Raw genomic sequence first — 19655 nt, forward strand, 5'->3', positions numbered from 1 at the left:
TAAAATAATATTTTTTCCTTCAAAAGTAATTCTGCCTTTACACCTTTAATGTCAAATAAATACTTAGTTTTAAAAGATTGTAGAATATTTTCAATATATATAAAAACAGTGCTCTCTCTCTTACAAAATATAAGTCCTCCTTATAGTATAGTGAATTTCAAATAATTATAAGAGATAATACATATGTATTGAGCGCATTTAATAATCTCCCCTTAGTTTTAACTTAGTAGTTTGATTCTCAAATCGAGCCAAAATAATAATAATAATAAGAAAGAATTTTAGCAATTATTAGCAATTATTATCTCCTGTGCCGTTCACGAGAGGTACAGGAACTGGATATTGATCCGCTAAAGAAAATCAAACGCAGCTCTGGCATCATTTGTATTTATTGAGAAAAATTCGCAGTTGCCTTACTTGTGGCCATCGTCTCGTGATGTTGACCTCCTGATTCATTTTTAAATACTCACTATCATCGGACCCCCACCAACTAAAACTAAAACCTAGCAAAACCCAAGATATGGAGAGATGCACTTGTTCTTCTTCAAGCCAAATTACACACATTATTATATTAATGTGCGTCTTTGTTGTTATGTCTGAGACCTTGGTGCATGGCCAAGGCACTCGTGTTGGTTTCTATGCTACTACATGTCCTAGAGCTGAATCCATTGTGAGCTCAACTGTTGCAACACATTTTCGATCTAACACTGCAATTGCTCCTGCTTTGCTGAGGATGCATTTCCATGATTGCTTTGTTCGAGGTTGCGATGCTTCTGTCCTTATCGATGGTTCCAATACTGAGAAAACTGCCCCACCAAATCTTGGGTTTAGAGGCTATGAAGTTATTGACGATGCCAAGACTCAGCTTGAAGCTGCATGTCCTGGAATTGTTTCTTGCGCTGATATTCTTGCACTTGCAGCCCGTGACTCTGTTGTTCTGGTAATCATCACATCTAATTAATCATGATGTTGCAATTCATCAGGACATTCAAACTATAAATGCTTATTTTAGCAGAGTTATAGATCAATGTCTATATATATACATATGCTTATTGCTAAAGGTAGCTTCTTCAAATTTCATGCAGACTGGTGGACGAAGTTGGCTGGTGCCTACCGGACGTAGAGACGGCCGGGTGTCATTGGCATCCGAAACAACTGATTTGCCTGGCTTCAGAGAATCCATTGATTCCCAAAAGCAAAAGTTCTCTGCCAAGGGTCTTAACACACAAGATCTTGTCGTACTTGTTGGTAAGCTTTAACATTATAATATGTCCTTCCTATATTCTGCTATGGTTATGTACGCGCTTGATTCAGTTATATAACACTTGTCTTCTTCTATATACAGGAGGACACACCATCGGAACTACAGCTTGCCAGTTCTTTAGTTACAGATTATACAACTTCAATGGCACCGCAAGTTCTGATCCTTCCATTAATGCTTCGTTCCTCCCTCAACTACAAGCACTGTGTCCACAGAACGGGGATGGGACAAAGCGAGTTGCTTTTGATACAGGTAGTGAAAACAGATTTGATGCATCTTTCTTCGCCAACCTGAGAAATGGGCGAGGAATACTTGAGTCTGATCAGAAATTGTGGACTGATGCTTCGACGAGAGCAATTGTTCAACGTTTCCTGGGTATTACTGGTTTGGCTGCATTCAATGTTGAGTTTGGAAGATCCATGGTTAAGATGAGTAACACTGGAGTGAAGACAGGCACTGATGGTGAAATTAGGAAGATATGTTCTGCAATAAACTCATGATACTGCCAAGAATTTCCCATGCCCGAAAGAAAAAACTTATCTAAATCTAGTTCTCAAAATCGAGATATAAATATATGAATTTTATCTTGTATATTGTATTTTAAATTTAAGATAGACTTGGTCTAAGCAGAACTTTCCATATGGGAATACATATCTTCTATTGAAAGTGTGAAGTAATCTATCTTTTATCTTGTAAAAGACTAATGATATGATTTATTACATAGGGATGAATATTGATGTATTTAGCTTAAGTTGATAATGAAATGATAATGTGTGTGTGTGTGAATCTTAATAAATTTGAGTATTTATTACATATACTTTAATGATTTTACAAAAATTTTGATATAAATATTTAATATAATATATTTAATATAATAATTATTAAATTTTTTTTCGTAGGAAATCCAACTTATATTAGATGTGGACTTTATCAATATCCAAGAGCCAAAAATACAAAAAAAATTTATTATTATTTGGTGGAAAAAGGTTAGCATGTCACCAAAATTTTGAAAAGTTAAGCATACTTTGAGGGTCAAGTTGAAGAAAGGAACAAGAGTAATGATAAATTATATTAATTAGATAAGGTACGTTTCATCGATCCTTTCTATTAATTGATTAATGCAAGCATCAAGAGAAGCTTCTACCCATAATTGATTTAGCTTTTGCTTAATTAATCTTTGAAAATGAATATAGTAGATTTTATATATTCAATCATTATAAATTAATGTCTTTATTTTTTTATTATTTATTTTTTAACATTTTATTTTAATTATATGTGATTTATGTGTTGAAAAACTTGTTGATTTGCTTGTTTGATCTCCATGATTAATGGGTATATTTGATATTTGAATCCAATTGTTATCTTTTTAAAACTGTGTGAATATCATCCCCTCTTATACCTTAAAAATACTTTGTTTTCTAAGAGTTTATCTTAGCTTATAAACTGGTCAAAACTGATTTATTTGTTTAAAACATTTTTACGGCTTATAAGCTAAAAAAATAAAATGAAGGAGATGAGCTTTTCATTTTAATGTTTATAAACTAGGTATTTACAAGTTAGTTCGACAAAATATTTTATTGTGTTGTCCTTATTTAAATTTATAATTTCATTATGGTCCTGTTCAATAATATCTTTTAAATTAATGTTTAGTATTTTGACCCAAATTACCACACTACTTCTTTTATTTATGTTATTCGGTAGTATAGTATTTATATTAGTGTTTAGATATTAAGGAAATGGTTTATGAAATGTTATTCCTCATAATTTTTAAAGGTTGATCGAGTGTTTTGACTATTAAAAAAAGTATTATTTTTATATTTAACTATTAATTTAACTGTTATTTTAATGGATACTTTTGCTTTAAATAGCTAACTATTAACAATTAACAGCTATTACAACAGCTGATAATTACTAGAATAGTTAATAGTTACTACAACAATTAATATCGTTGAACATACCATATACATCCTTATTGCATTTATTCTCATATTGATATTAAAAAATTTATTTTCCTGCGATAATTTAAATAAATTATTTACATTAATTTTAATGAATTTAAAAATTATTTTTATTAAATTTAATAAAATATTGGCTATAAAATATTTGTTTTATTTAATTTAAAATTAAATGATGCGTTAATATTATTGAAATATATTTTGATAATATTATAATAAAATATCGAGTTAATATACTTTATTATTTGAGAAAATAATTTAGTACTTTTTTTAGTTATTTTAATAAAAACTATATTTATAAATTATTCTTTATTATGAAACATGTCAACTACTTATCAACTGCTTATAAATATTTTAACTAAACACGTAATTGTTTAAAATTTTAAATATTTATAAGTTTGAATTAACTTATAAGTGCCTAACTAAATACCCTCCAAATTCAAAATATTGTATCATGTATGCTTCTTTTGCATATAATTAGCAAATATTTGGATATCTTTGAATATATTTAATCCAATTAAATCATATTAGAACAAGTTTGGATAATAATAGTACAGTTAAATTTAAGACAAATTAAATTTAGAAAAATAATACATGTAAAAAAATTTTAGCTATCTATTGAGTACCTAATACTTGATATATATATATATATATATATATATATATATATATATATATATATATATTACATTTTAAATAAATAAATTTTAAAAATTTAATTAAATCATTAAATTTTAAAATATACATTATTAAAAAAAATAAAATTAAATGATTTTGAATAGCACTTTGGAATAATTTAAAATAAATTTTAATTAAATTTAGAAAATATTTAAATATTAAAATTATTAAAAAAAATTAGTTTTGAAATATCATAAGGTGTATATGTAGTGAAAAAGGTGAGCATTCTAAAAGGTTATGCATAATTTGAGGACGTAGTTGAAAAAGGGACAAAGTATAATAAGATAAGATGCGATTATTCAATTTTATTAATTAATTATAATTATAATTAATTAATAAAATTGAATAATCGCATCTTATCTTATTATTAATTAATGCAATTAAGACTTTTTTTTTTTTTTTTTTTTTTTTTTTTTTTTTTTTGCTTCTTTTGGGCAGAAAAGTCAGAAAGATAAAACACTCTATGTTTCTTTCGTTTCTGTCCAATTGGGTTTTGTATTATTCTTCTAATTAGACCTGGCTATCGATTTGGTCTGGACCATAGTTTTGAAAATCAAACCTATCCAATTGGTGGAACTGTAAAAATTTTAAATCAATTCATCAAACGGTTTGATTTATCTTCAAAACTCACATATCACCCAAACCAAGAAAAATCTAGCAGGTCGGCCGGGTACCCATCGATCTGTTGTGGATTTAACGGGTCAAGTGGGTCTTCATTATTGTTTTTTTTTTTTCATTTTATTCTTTTATTTTTAAGTTGTTATTATGTTATGGTGACTTATATTGAACATAGTTTATATGGATAGTTATATTATATTTATTTTTTTAATTAAATATGATGTATAACATGATTTGTGGATATTTATATTGAATATGGTCATTTGTATTAAATTGAAAATATTATTACACAGAATTTTATGTTGTGGTTCGGTTCAACCTCGGTTCAATTCTGAAAGAATCTTAAACTCTTAACTCTCTGTTTTTATCGATTTTTAAACCAAGCTATGTCTAAAAATCATGGTTAATCATGGTTTGGACTCATTTTAAATTAAAAATCAAAAATTTTAATTCTTTGATTTAAAGAGACTATGTGGTGGACGTAATATTTTCAAACATAGAAGATCTAATTTCAACTCTCCAAAGAGATTAAATCAATTTGTAGGATTTTCTTTTGTTTTTACTTTATTTTAATTCAATTTAAGTTAGATTTAAATTTAATTTGATTTAAATTTAATTTGATTTTGATTAAATTTCATAATTAATTTTTTTTAAAAAAAATTAAGATTGATAAGAAATCGTATTGAATTATATTATACCAATAATTTTTATTTCAATTTAAGATTAAATGTTGTTAAATTGATTCCAATTTCTTTTATTTAATTTTAATTTCATATGAGATCATTGTAATTATAAATCAGAACCAAACCATTGGCAAGGTGGACTTCGAGTCGGAGTGTGCATGGTTCTTAAGGATATCTATCTAGTATCAAACCAAAATTAAATAAAAAAAATTAATTTTATACATACATTTTTTTTATTTTTTTAAATATATATATATATATATATATATATATATATATATATATATATATATATATATATATATATATATATATATATATATATTTACATGCAATTCAGATTGTTATCTTTTATTTTCCTTTATATTTTTGTAATAATTTTAGTTATGTTAAATCACTTTATAATAATTAATTATAAGTGTACTACTATATGTTTAATATTTAATTATATATATGTATACTTCATATTTAAATATCATATTATTAAAAATAGCTAACATATATATTTTAATATCAATCTCTAAACTTAAATGATAATTTAAATAATAAATATGACTTTTTATGACAATAATTGTATATAAAATTATTTTGAAAAATCAAAATTTAAATTAAAACTATACCGAATTGGTTAAAAGAATTCACAGCTTCATATGGGGGGGTTTCTTTGTTAGGGGCAGAGTTATGGTCTATTTTCGAGGAGCTTAAATTAGCCTAGTAGAGTGCTTATCGTCGGATCTTTGTTGAGAGTGATACTTAATTTGCTTGCTATTTAAATTGTCGAGGGTAGTTCTCCTACTCTTGCTACCCTTCGACCTATGGTTCATTCCATTCTTCATCTTCCTCAGCTTGATTGGAATGTTAGCATTGTTCATATTTTTCGAGAAGCTAATGCTTGCACTAATTGACTTGCTGGTTCAATTTTGTCTCGTCCTATTGGTGTCCAAATTTTGAATGTTCTTCCGGCATGGCTTTGCTCGGAGAAATTATTAGGTGCACCCGATACACATGTACTATCTCTTATAATTACGTAGAATCCACTCTCTATTTTTTAGTAATTCCGATATATTTCACCATAAGAAATGTTAAAAATAACTACGAAAATTACCGACCACAGAATTTCGTTGGTAATTTACCAACGTTTTACTGACAAAAAAAAGAAATAAAATTTAAATCAATTTTTACCGACGAAATTACTGACAAACACTTTACCGACGATGTAATTTCATAGGTAAAAATGGCGCCTAACATTGACGGTAAAATTAGCGACCAAATAAAAAAAATACCGACTAAATTTTTAGTCTATAATTACCAACGAAACACTTTTCGTAGGTAATATTAAGGAGAAAATAGAGAAGAAAAATTTTAAAAAGGTCAAAAAATTTTGCCTATGATTTTTTTTAGTTTATAATTACTAACGAAACGCTTTTCATAGGTAATATTAAGGAGAAAATAGAAAATAAAATTTAAAGAAAAAATACCTACGAATTTTTTTTGTCAGCAATTACCAATGAAACGCATTTCATAGGTAATATTAAGAAGAAAATAGAGAAAAAAAATTTCTAAAAGCTTAAAAAATTTTACCTATGAAAATTTTTTCGTTAGTAATTACCAACGAAATATTTTTCGTAGGTAATATTAATGAGAAAATAGAAAATAAAATTTAAAGAAAAAATACCTACGAATTTTTTTGATCAGTAATTACCAACGAAACGCATTTCATAAGTAATATTAAGGAGAAAATATAGAAGAAAAATTCTAAAAAATTTTACCTACAAAAATTTTTTCTTTGGTAATTACCAACGAAATACTTTTCATAGGTAATATTAAGGAGAAAATATAAAATAAAATTAAAAAAATACCTATAAATTTTTTTCGTCAGTAATTACCAACAAAATGCTTTTCGTTGATAATATTAAAGAGAAAATAGAAAATAAAATTTTAAAAAAATACCTACGAATTTTTTTCGTCGGTAATTATCAATGAAATGCTTTTTGTAGATAATATTAAGAAGAAAATAGAGAAGAAAAGTTCTAAAAAGGTCAAAAAATTTTACCTACGAATTTTTTTAGTTGGTAATTACCAATGAAATGTTTTTTGTAGATAATATTAAGGAGAAAATAGAGAAAAAAATTCTAAAAAGGTCAAAAAATTTTACGTATGTTTTTTTTAGTTGGTAATTACCATTTTTCATAGGTAATATTAAGGAGAAAAGAGAAAATAAAATTTAAAGAAAAAATACTTACGAATTTTTTTTGTCAGTAATTACCAACGAAACGTGTTTCATAGGTAATATTAAGGAGAAAATAGAGAAGGAAAATTATAAAAAACTCAAAAAATTTTACCTATGAAAATTTTTTCATCGATAATTACTAACAAAATACTTTTCGTAGGTAATACTAAGGAGAAAATAGAAAATAAAATTTAAAGAAAAAATATCTATGAATTTTTTTCGTCAGTAATTACCAACGAAATGCGTTTCGCAAGTAATATTAAAGAGAAAATAGAGAAGAAAAATTCTAAAAAGCTCAAAAAATTTTACCTACAAAAATTTTTTCGTCGGTAATTACCAACGAAATATTTTTCATTAGTAATATTAAAAAGAAAATAGAAAATAAAATTTTAAAAAAATACCTATGAATTTTTTTGTCGGTAATTACTAACGAAATACTTTTCGTAGGTAATATTAAGGAGAAAATAGAAAATAAAATTAAAAAAAAAATCTATGAATTTTTTTCATCGGTAATTATCAACGAAACGTTTTTCGTAGGTAATATTAAGGAGAAAATAGAGAAGAAAAATTTTGAAAAAGTCAAAAAATTTTATGTATGAATTTTTTTAGTCGGTAATTACCAACTAGGCGCTTTTCGTAGGTAATATTAAAGAGAAAATAAAGAAGAAAAATTCTAAAAAGGTCAAAAAATTTTACCTATAAATTTTTTTAGTCAGTAATTACTAATGAAATGCTTTTCGTATGTAATATTATAGAGAAAATAGAAAATAAAATTTAATGAAAAAATACTTACAATTTTTTTTCATCGTAATTACCAACGAAATGCCTTTCGTGGGTAATATTAAGGAGAAATAGAAAAGAAAAATTTTAAAAAGCTCAAAGAATTTTAACTATCAATTTTTTTCATTAGTAATTATCAACGAAATGCTTTTCGCAAGTAATATTAAGAAGAAAATAGAGAAGAAAAATTCTAAAAATGTCAAAAAATTTTACCTATGAATTTTTTTAGTCGATAATTATCAATGAAACACTTTTCGTAGGTAATATTAAGGAGAAAATAGAGAAGAAAAATTTTAAAAAGGTAAAAAAATTTTACCTACGAATTTTTTTAGTCGGTAATTACCAACAAAATATTTTTCATAGGTAATATTAAGGAGAAAATAAAAATAAAATTGAAAAAACAATACATATGAATTTTTTTCATTAGTAATTACCAACGAAATGCATTTCGTAGATAATATTAAGGAAAAATAGAAAGAAAATGTTTTTAAAAAAATACCTACAAATTTTTTCCGTCGGTAATTACCAACGAAATGTTTTTCATAGGTAATATTAAGGAGAAAATAGAAAATAAAATTTTAAAAAAATACCTACGAAAATTTTTCATCTGTAATTACCAACAAAATATGTTTAATTGGTAATTCACAAAAAATCTGAAATTTCCACGTCAGGGGAGGGAGTTTGTCTATAAAAGGCAAAATCGCTTCCCAACATAAAGGCAATTGTGGTATAGCCACTATGTGGGGCATACATTGAGCCCCACTAGTAATTTTGTTTTAAATCAATTAAATCTTAAAAAATTATAAATTAATTTTGCATTTAAATTAAAATAATTAATATTTAATATTTATTTTAAAAATTAAAAAATTAAAAATAAATTAAAAAAATTAAATTGAAAATTTTAAATTAAATTAAAATTTAAATTAAACTAAAAAAATTAAATTGAAAATTTTAAATTAAATTTAAATTTAAATTAAATTAAATTGAAAATTTTAAATTAAATTAAAATTTTAAATTAAATTAAATTTAAAAGTTAATTTAAATTAAAAATTAAATTAAAAAATTAAATTAAATTAAAAAGTAAAAAAATTAATTTAAAAAATATTAAATAAAAACTAGCTATGAAAATTATTTTCGTCGATAATTATCAACGAAAAATTTTATCGGTAAATAGTCGATAATTTATAAGACTAAAATCTTCTATAAAATTACCTACAAAAAAAATCAAATTTAGTTACGAAATAATTCATACGTAAATTTAGCGATAATATTTTTTTTCATTGGTAAAAATTATGTATGCTAGTATTTGTAAAGAAAAACAAATTTCGTCTGTAATTTATCGATAATTATTGATTACCTACAAAAATATTAGTATATTTGATTGATAATTTTGGTAGCTAGTTTTTTTAATTTCTTGTAATATTTAATAATCAGTCCTCTACTTATTGTTGTTGCATAATGCTAGAGTGTTTCTCACAAGCAAATTTTCTAGTTTGTTTGTTTCTGATTTATACTGTCATCCTAAAAAAAAATAATTAAAATATAAAAAAATTTAATTGAAATTACACCTAAATTTAATTAAATTCTGATTCCTAAATGAAATCGAACCCTACACCCTTCTAAATATTGCCCGCAGATTAGCGTCTTTGTCGGCCTACGATTGTTGCCGTCTGTTCTCAACTTGTCAAAATTAGACAAGATTCCTTGTCCCCTTTTTGGATCAACAGTGACTACAAATCCACAACTGGTCGGGAGTTGGGAATGTTCACGCCACTGATCAATCATTTGTTGGTATTTCATTTTATTTTTATTAATTTAATTTAATTTAAATTTAAATTTAATATTTTATAAATTTAAAAAATAATTTCAACACTATTAAATTACTATATTTTTCATTTTATTTCAATATTTAAATAAATTATACCATAATAAATTGCATTGTTAAATTCACTAAAAAAATAAGAAATGTTAATCAATATGTGTATGTTCTAACATTACCTGATTGTAAATAAATAGTTTTATTAAATTAATATTACGAATTAAATAAAAAAACGCTTTTTATAAATATAATTTTTTAGATTTATTTATATATAAATACAATTTGTTTCATCTAATGAATGCAAATTAATTAGGGTAAATTAATAATTTTTTAATTTTATATTATATCGTAATTAATATTTATGTCTTTATATTTTAAAAAATATGTTAAAATATTCATAAATTTTGATTTTATTGTATGCTTTCAATTTTCCATATTTTTTAATTTTTTATTAATAAAAAATAAAAATACCTTAATATTTCATAAGATAAACTATTATTTGGTCTTTAATTATGAATTTTATCACTATTATAATACTTTCATTGCTTATTCTTGGTCTAACTTTATAGGTAAAATTTGCTTAAAAAAATCAATTTTACTTCACTCATCAAATTACTTGTTGGTCTATTATTTTAATATTTTATTAATTAAAATATATTAAAATTATTTTTAAATGAATTATTAACAATATTTAACTAATATATTTCTTAGATATCATTTTACTTAAGTTTCGAATCTTCTAGTTAATTAATGCATTTTAATTCTCCAATAATCTTCTACCTAAGATTCCATAAAGAGATCGGTTAATTATAAAGCGGCAGATCCGGGTGTTTGGAATTACGGATCGAATAAGTGTCATTCAGGTAAAGAATAAGATCGGATAATCATATTAGAGCTCAGAAAATAATTAATAAGATAATAATTGACAAAATAAAATCTTTATTTCCAAAAGATCGGATTACATCATTTGGGCAATCTCAAGAGATCGGAATACATTTCCAAAAGTCAGATTACATAATTTGGGCGATCTAAAGACAGGAATACATTAGAGATCTGATTACATCAAAAGGCCGATCTCTAAAAGATCAGCGGAACATCCTATCTAAAGAGGCCTGTGTCAATAGTCAACATTGTGACCGATCCAAAGGGGTGTCACCGACCAGAACCGAGGCGCTGTCGGAACACCCAATGTGGAGGAAAGCCGCTGTCGGAACACCCAATGTGGTGAGAAGTCAAATAAACTTGGAAGAGCAACCGTCAAGGGTCGGCAGAACATCAACAATTTGCTCAGTCAAAATCGGTTCGCAGATTATGCCAGTTGAACGACTCGAGAACGATACAATCGAGGTCCACAATCCAGATCGGTTAATTGATTTAGTTCTCTCACCATCATCAGATAAGGTCATCACGATTATTCGATCACCAGGGTCATGAGTTTTCAGTCGAGGAACAAAGAAGTCTATCGGAAAGGGTTCAAAAACCACAATCATGGCCGGAACTTCTATCGGAGCAGCTAGAACTGGAAAGTAAGAAGGAAAAGAAGGAAATCGAATGAAGGAAGTTTCTTCTATCAGGGGGTATATATAGGGGGAAATCAAGCATTTATTGCTGAGCAGAAAATGAAGCGGACGCTTCGGGAATTGAGGGGAATTAATGCTTTGACCGGACCGGGCCTGGATAAGGGAAGTATTGGAATAATAGAGATCGGAAGAGGGAAGATCGGCATGAAAGATCGGAGAAGGACCATGTTGAGAGGATCGGAAAGCAAGAGAGAACAGAAAACGAAAGGGCGCCTACTGCTATCACCATAATCGGAACCGAGGTAGTTAAAGCATTGCCAGGTAAAATCTCAACCGCACGCCCCAGAATCACCCACGTTTCTGACATGCGCTGTATATCCTAATCTCCACCGTTGATCCAACTTGTAAGGATGAGCTCAGAGCCCTTGGATCAAAGAGGAAGACGACAAAACCAGCGCCTTTCACTCCTAGCCCTCAGATCCCCCCGGACAAGAGAATTTGGGACCGTCAGATTAGAAGAAGAAAATGACAAATTTTCTAAAAAGGATCTTAGCCGTCCGTTCTGATCCTCTTTAATTCCTGAGCCTCAAATCATGTCCTTCGAAATCCTGACCCTCCATCTCCCTCAAAATAGATCCTGACCCTTCATGGGGAGCACCCGGTTCCTATAAATACCTGCATGAAAACTGTTCAAGGGAGGAGGGGGAAAAAAAAGAAAGAAGGTTGTTACGATAGTGGAAGAACTCTGAAATTTAATTCAGATTGTTATTCTGCTTTCATAAGAAGAGCTTTTGGAACCAGTTTCCTGAAGTGTTTTCCTAAAAGATTTTGAACACTGGAACTTTTCATTTTCAGCTCGTTCATTATCCAGTAGCATTCCCATTTTTTCAGTTCCTGGTTATCTGTATTTTTATTTCCGTTGTCCATGTTCAATCTCATTTAAACTCGGGTATAATTCTGACTCGATTGCATTTAGTGAAGTACTCTTCGTTCCAAGGCGGACCTTAGTCTTCTGGCTACCAACTTGCGATTTTATTACGTTCTGTGATTCTGTAGTTAGCTCACTAGATTCGACTTCTTACAGGTCAGTGTTCATATTGCCATTTTATTTAGTTCTTGTTTTACGTTTTTCTTTCTTTTTCATGCATGTTATTTTCTTTAAGGTCATATCACACTTGAAAATGCAAAGGTAGGTCGTGCTTCAGTTGGCTTCTGCGTCGGCTAAATCATATTTTTGTTGATCTTTATTATTTTGGAACGCAAGTCATTTAGTCCTGAATAATATATAAGTGGTTAGGATAAAATAGGTAACTATATTTTAGGGGTCTCTTTGAAAAAAGAGGGTCTAAATAACACATCAGGGGAAATAGCTAAATTGAATCACTAGGCTGACGTAGAAGATAGGTCGGCATAACACCATGAGACGGAATAAAGATCAAATCTCAGATGAGTAAAATGGAACAGAGGGAATACTGGTAAGGCGACCACATGGGAGGTCGGTAAAATTCAGTCCAGCATCCCTTATTTAGTCACAAAGTACCAATAAGTTAAAGGAAGCCTTATTACGACTCTTGGCATCTTTAAATACTAGAACTCTTAAACTTAGGCTCTTAAGATATATAGCTGTGATCAAATTTCGAAGAGATCGGAGGAGAGTTCTTATCCGGTCTCAACTCAGAATTTTAATAGATATTTAATAGAGATCGGGGGAGAGTTCTTATCCGGTCTCAACTCAAGATTTTAATAAATATTAAAGAGTTCGGAGAAGAGTTCTTATTCGATTCTTAAATTAAATTTTAATAAAATATTCCTTTCAAATAAAATTAACATACAACAATAACTCACTAAGGTTGTCTCATTTACTTATGTATCTGGGTGATCCGAATTTAGTGAAAAATTAAAATTTCCTTTTGACAAAAGGATTAACATTTCCATCCGAGTCCTCCTAACTAATTTATGAAGAATGCGAAGTTAAATCTACTTGCCCTTATTGAGGGACGAGGTGGGGTGCCTAACACCTTCCCCACCCGTTTACGGACCCCGAACCTAGAATCTCTGTCTTGAAGTGGTTTCATTTCAATCTATTTTCACAAATGGTTTTCTTTAGTTTCCCTCAAAATTAAAGTGGCGACTCTTCACTCTTTCCCACTTCGGTGAGGGTTCGTTCAGGCGACCGCAAAACTCCTTGCGACAAATACCTATGAATGTTTTTGTCGGTAATTACCAACGAAATGCTTTTTGTATGTAATATTAAGGAGAAAATAGAAAATAAAATTAAAAAAAAATACCTACGAATTTTTTTCGTCGGTAACTATAAACAAAACGCTTTTCGTAGGTAATATTAAGTAGAAAATAGAGAAGAAAAATTCTGAAAAGGTCAAAAAATTTTACGTATGAATATTTTTAGTCGGTAATTACCAACGAAACGCTTTTCATAAGTAATATTAAAGAGAAAATAGAGAAGAAAAATTCTAAAAAGGTCAAAAAATTTTACCTATGAATTTTTTTAGTCAGTAATTACAAACGAAATGATTTTCGTATGTAATATTAGAGAGAAAATAGAATATAAAATTTAAAGAAAAAATACCTATAAATTTTTTTTCGTCGTAATTACCAACAAAACGCCTTTCATAGATAATATTAAAGAGAAATAGAGAAGAAAAATTTTAAAAAGCTTAAAGAATTTTACCTATGAATTTTTTTTCATTGGTAATTATCAACGAAACGCTTTTCGTAAGTAATATTAAGAAGAAAATAGAGAAGAAAAATTTTAAAAAGGTCAAAAAATTTTACCTACGAATTTTTTTAGTCGGTAATTACCAACAAAATATTTTTCTTCGGTAATATTAATGAGAAAATAAAAATAAAATTGAAAAAACAATACCTATGAATTTTTTTCATTAGTAGTTACCAACGAAATGCATTTCGTAGGTAATATTAAGGAAAAAATAGAGAGAAAATGTTTTAAAACAATACCTATAAATTTTTTTCGTCGGTAATTACCAACGAAATATTTTTCATAGGTAATATTAAAGAGAAAATAGAAAATAAAATTTTAAAAAAATACCTACGAAAATTTTTTTATATGTAATTATCAACAAAATATGTTTAGTTGGTAATTTATTGGTAAATCATAAAAAATCTGAAATTTCTACGTCATTTGTAAATAGATAGGAGGGAAGGGAGTTTGTCTATAAAAGAAAAATTGCTTCCCAGCATAAAGGCAATTGTGGTATAGCCACTATGTGGGGCATACTTTGAGCCCCACTAGTAATTTTTTTTTTAAATCAATTAAATCTTAAAAAATTATAAATTAATTTTGCATTTAAATTAAAATAATTAATATTTAATATTTATTTTAAAAATTAAAAAATTAAAAATAAATTAAAAAAATTAAATTGAAAATTTTAAATTAAATCAAAATTTAAATTAAATTAAATTTAAAAGTTAATTTAAATTAAAAATTAAATTAAAAAATTAAATTAAATTAAAAAGTAAAAAAATTAATTTAAAAAATATTAAATAAAAATTAGCTACGAAAATTTATTTTCGTCGATAATTATCAACGAAAAATTTTATCAGTAAATAGTCGGTAATTTATAAAACTAAAATCTTCTATGTAATTATCTACAAAAAAAAATCAAATTTAGTTACGAAATAATTCGTCAGTAAATTTAGCGATAATATTTTTTTCGTTGGTAAAAATTACGTATGCCAATATTTGTGAAGAAAAAAATTTCATCGATAATTTATCGATAATTACTGATTACCTATAAAATATTAATATATTTGATCGATAATTTTCGTAGCTATTTTTTTTAATTTCTTGTAATATTTAATAATCAGCCCTCTACTTATTGTTGTTGCATAATGCTAGAGTGTTTCTCACAAGTAGATTTTTTAGTTTGTTTGTTTCTTTATACTGTCATCCTAAAACAAAATAATTAAAATATTAAATAATTTAATTGAAATTACACCTAAATTTAATTAAATTCTGATTCCTAAAATGAAATCGAACCGCACACTGTTCTAAATATTGCCCGCAGATTAGCGTCTTTGTCGGCCTACGATTGTCGCCGTCTGTTCTCAACTTGTCAAAATTGGACAAGATTCCTTGTTCCCTTTTTGGCTCAACAGTGACTACAAATCCACAACTGGTCGAGAGTTGGGAATGTTCACGCCACTGATCAATCATTTGTTGGTATTTCATTTTATTTTTATTAATTTAATTTAAATTTAAATTTAATATTTTATAAATTTAAAAAATAATTTCAATACTATTAAATTACTATATTTTTCATTTTATTTCAATATTTAAATAAATTATACCATAATAAATTGCATTATTAAATTCACTAAAAAAAATAGAAATGTTAATCAATATGCGAATGTTCTAACATTACCTGATTGTAAATAAATAGTTTTATTAAATTAATATTACGAATTAAATAAAAAAACTCTTTTTATAAATATAATTTTTTAGATTTATTTATATATAAATACAATTTGTTTCATCTAATGCATGCAAATTAATTAGGGTAAATTAATAATTTTTTAATTTTATATTATATCGTAATTAATATTTATGTCTTTATATTTTAAAAAATATGTTAAAATATTCATAAATTTTGATTTTATTGTATGCTTTCAATTTTCCATATTTTTTAATTTTTTATTAATAAAAAATAAAAATACCTTAATATTTCATAAGATAAACTATTATTTCGTCTTTAATTATGAATTTTATCACTATTATAATACTTTCATCGCTTATTATCGGTCTAACTTTATAGATAAAAATTGCTAAAAAAAATCAATTTTACTTCACTCATCAAACTACTTGTTGGTCTATTATTTTAATATTTTATTAATTAAAATATATTAAATTTATTTTTAAATGAATTATTAATAATATTTAACTAATATATTTCTTAGATATCATTTTACTTAAGTTTCGAATCTTCTAGTTAATTAATGCATTTTAATTCTCCAATAATTTGAAAATAATAATAATAATAATAAATTATTATTATAATTATTTTAATATATTCTTCAAATGATTCCCATATGATCAATATGGTCAAAATGTAGTACACTAGTGTAAACTTCCTAGCAAATATGTTTTTGCAAATTATAAAAATAAATATTATATTTTAATAAAATTTCAATTATTCACATAAACATAAGAAAATCTAATTAATTGATATCGTGATCATTTTATATAGGATGTGTTTCATATGCCCTTTGTTTTCTTTTTTATAGTTTGATATATCATAAATATATGATGATACTCCCATATAAAATAACTGTAATTCATATATTTATTTTATATATGATAAATAAGATTCAGGCAAGTTTTTTCCTTGACTTTGCTACTTGGGACTTGGATTATGAAGCATGGATCAATAATTAAAAAGATGTTTACCCCTCCAAACGATGTTTAATGGTCAATTCATTCTATGGAAATGTCTTAATTGGAGACGTCAATAGTCGATTAGCGATTTCAAATTCAGGGTATATTTAGTATACCATTAAAACTATTGTTGAGAACTAGTTATAAAGTATTAAAAAATAATTTAAAATTAAATTTAATAAATTTTAGCTATAAAAATATTAAAATAATAAAATAATTTTTTTCAAACTGCTTGTTGTTATAGTATCTAAAATAATATTTTTTTCTTTCAAAATTAGTTTTGCCTTTACACCTTTAATGTCACATAGATACTTAATTTTGAAATATTATAAAATATTTACGGTGCACATAAAAGTAATATCCTCTATCTTATACAAAAGTAAACCTTTCTTATAATATAAAAAATAAATTTTATATAATTATAAAATTAGCTTAGTAGTTGGATTCTCAAATCTAAGCCAAAATAATAATAATAATAATAATAATAATAATAAATAATTTTAGCAATTATTATCCCCTTTGCTGTTCTCGAGAGATATTGATCCGCAAAAGAAAAGTAAACGCAGCTCTGGCATTGTTTGTATTTATTGAGAAAATTCGCAGCTGCCTTTTCTTACTTGGGGCCATCGTCTCGTGATGTTGACCTCCTGATTCATTTATAAATACTCACTATCATCGGACACCCACCAACCAAAACTAAAACCTAGCAAAACCCAAGATATGGAGAGATACACTTTTTCTTCTTCAAGCCAAATTACACACATTATTATATTAATGTGCGTCTTTGTTGTTATGTCTGCGACCTTGGTGCATGGCCAAGGCACTCGTGTTGGTTTCTATGCTACTACTTGTCCTAGAGCTGAATCCATTGTAAGCTCAACTGTTGCTACACATTTTCGAGCTAACCCTGCAATTGCTCCTGCTTTACTGAGGATGCATTTCCATGATTGCTTTGTTCGAGGTTGCGATGCTTCTGTCCTTATTGATGGTTCCAATACTGAGAAAACTGCCCCACCAAATCTTGGGTTGAGAGGCTATGAAGTTATTGACGATGCCAAGACTCAGCTTGAAGCTGCATGTCCTTGAATTGTTTCTTGCGCTGATATTCTTGCACTTGCAGCCCGTGACTCTGTTGTTCTGGTAATCATCACATCTAATTAATCATAATGCTGCAATTCATCAGGACATTCAAACTATAAATGATTATTTTAGCAGAGTTATAGATCAATGTGCATATAAATACATATGCTTATTGCTCAAGTTAGCTTCTTCAATTTTCATGCAGACTGGTGGACGAAGTTGGCTAGTGCCTACCGGACGTCGAGACAGCCGAGTGTCATTGTCATCTGAAACAACTGATTTGCCTGGCTTCAGAGAATCCATTGATTCCCAAAAGCAAAAGTTCTCTGCCAAGGGTCTTAACACACAAGATCTTGTCGTACTTGTTGGTAAGCTTTAACATTATAATATGTCCTTCCTAGATTCTGCTATGGTTATGTACGCGCTTGATCCAGTAATGTAACACTTGTCTTCTTCTATATACAGGAGGACACACCATAGGAACTACAGCTTGCCAGTTCTTTAGTTACAGATTATACAACTTCAATGGCACCGCAAGTTCTGATCCGGCCATTAATGCTTCATTCCTTCCTCAACTACAAGCACTGTGTCCACAGAACGGAGATGGGACAAAGTGAGTTGCTTTTGATACAGGTAGTGAAAACAGATTTGATGCATCTTTCTTCGACAACCTGAGAGATGGGCGAGGAATACTCGAGTCTGATCAGAAATTGTGGACTGATGCTTCGACGAGAGCAGTTGTTCTGTTAGAACAAAAATAAATGCTGAAAAATAAAGAACATTTTTATTGAATAGGAAGTAATAATTTGCACAACTCTATTAATCCAAAGACTATTAATTGTGCTATTTATATAGCAAAAGTCTAACTAAATATAATAAAATCCCATGTAAATCTCAACACTTAGTCAAGATTAGACCATTATTTTAAAAAATTGAAATACAACAACCTTAAAACCTATTATCTCTAAAATCTTGAACAATATTATGAAAACTAAATCAATCCTGTTTGAATTAGGTTCTAACATTCTCTCCCTTAATTCAAACATGGACTCAAAACAACTTTTTTTTTTTATTGTGATTGGAGCACTTCTCTCCAACCGACAATTTTGGTGCACTTCTCACCATTTGTTGATGCACTTCTCACCAACCTTTGCTTTTGATTTTTTTGGAGCACTTCTCTCCAATGTCTTCATTATTGATGCACTTCAAATTTTCTTGGAGCACTTATCTCCAATAATTCATGATAAATTTGTGTTTAAAGATTTCTCTTATTTGCCCATAAGATCATTGAGGCTCTGATACCACTATTAGAACAAAAATAAATGCAGAAAAATAAAGAACATTTTTATTGAATAGGAAAAAACAATCTGCACAACTCTATTAATCCAAAGACTATTAATTATGCTATTTATATAGCAAAAGTCTAACTAAATATAATAAAATCCCATGTAAATCTCAACACTTAGTCAAGATTAGACCATTATTTTTAAAAATTAAAATGCAACAACCTTAAAACCTATTATCTCTAAAATCTTGAAGAATATTACGAAAACTAAATCAATCCTGTTTGAATTAGGTTCTAACAAGTTCAACGTTTCCTGGGTATTACTGGTTTAGCTGC

General features: G+C 27.2%; 1 protein-coding gene and 1 pseudogene across 1 annotated transcript; both read left to right on the forward strand.

Moving 5' to 3' along the window:
• Window positions 1-495: 495 nt before the first annotated feature.
• Window positions 496-2073, forward strand: LOC131183308 (cationic peroxidase 2-like). Its single transcript, XM_058154012.1, has 3 exons — window positions 496-937; window positions 1083-1245; window positions 1343-2073. The coding sequence occupies exons 1-3, from the start codon at window positions 518-520 to the stop codon at window positions 1756-1758; spliced, it is 999 nt and encodes a 332-aa protein (XP_058009995.1). The 5' UTR covers window positions 496-517; the 3' UTR covers window positions 1759-2073.
• Window positions 2074-17632: 15559 nt separating this feature from the next.
• On the forward strand, window positions 17633-18848 carry LOC131183447 (cationic peroxidase 2-like; annotated as a pseudogene).
• The last annotated feature ends 807 nt before the right edge of the window (window positions 18849-19655 follow it).

Source organism: Hevea brasiliensis, chromosome 9 (assembly GCF_030052815.1).
Source record: "Hevea brasiliensis isolate MT/VB/25A 57/8 chromosome 9, ASM3005281v1, whole genome shotgun sequence".
NCBI lineage: Eukaryota > Viridiplantae > Streptophyta > Magnoliopsida > Malpighiales > Euphorbiaceae > Hevea > Hevea brasiliensis.

What these genes read in the sequence shown, in the direction of transcription:
- LOC131183308 (XM_058154012.1), top strand. Translation starts at nt 518, where the DNA reads ATGGAGAGATGCACTTGTTCTTCTTCAAGCCAAATTACACACATTATT. An exon ending in CCCGTGACTCTGTTGTTCTG is followed by an intron (nt 938 to 1,082) that starts GTAATCATCACA and finishes AATTTCATGCAG; the next exon opens with ACTGGTGGACGAAGTTGGCT. An exon ending in AGATCTTGTCGTACTTGTTG is followed by an intron (nt 1,246 to 1,342) that starts GTAAGCTTTAAC and finishes TTCTATATACAG; the next exon opens with GAGGACACACCATCGGAACT.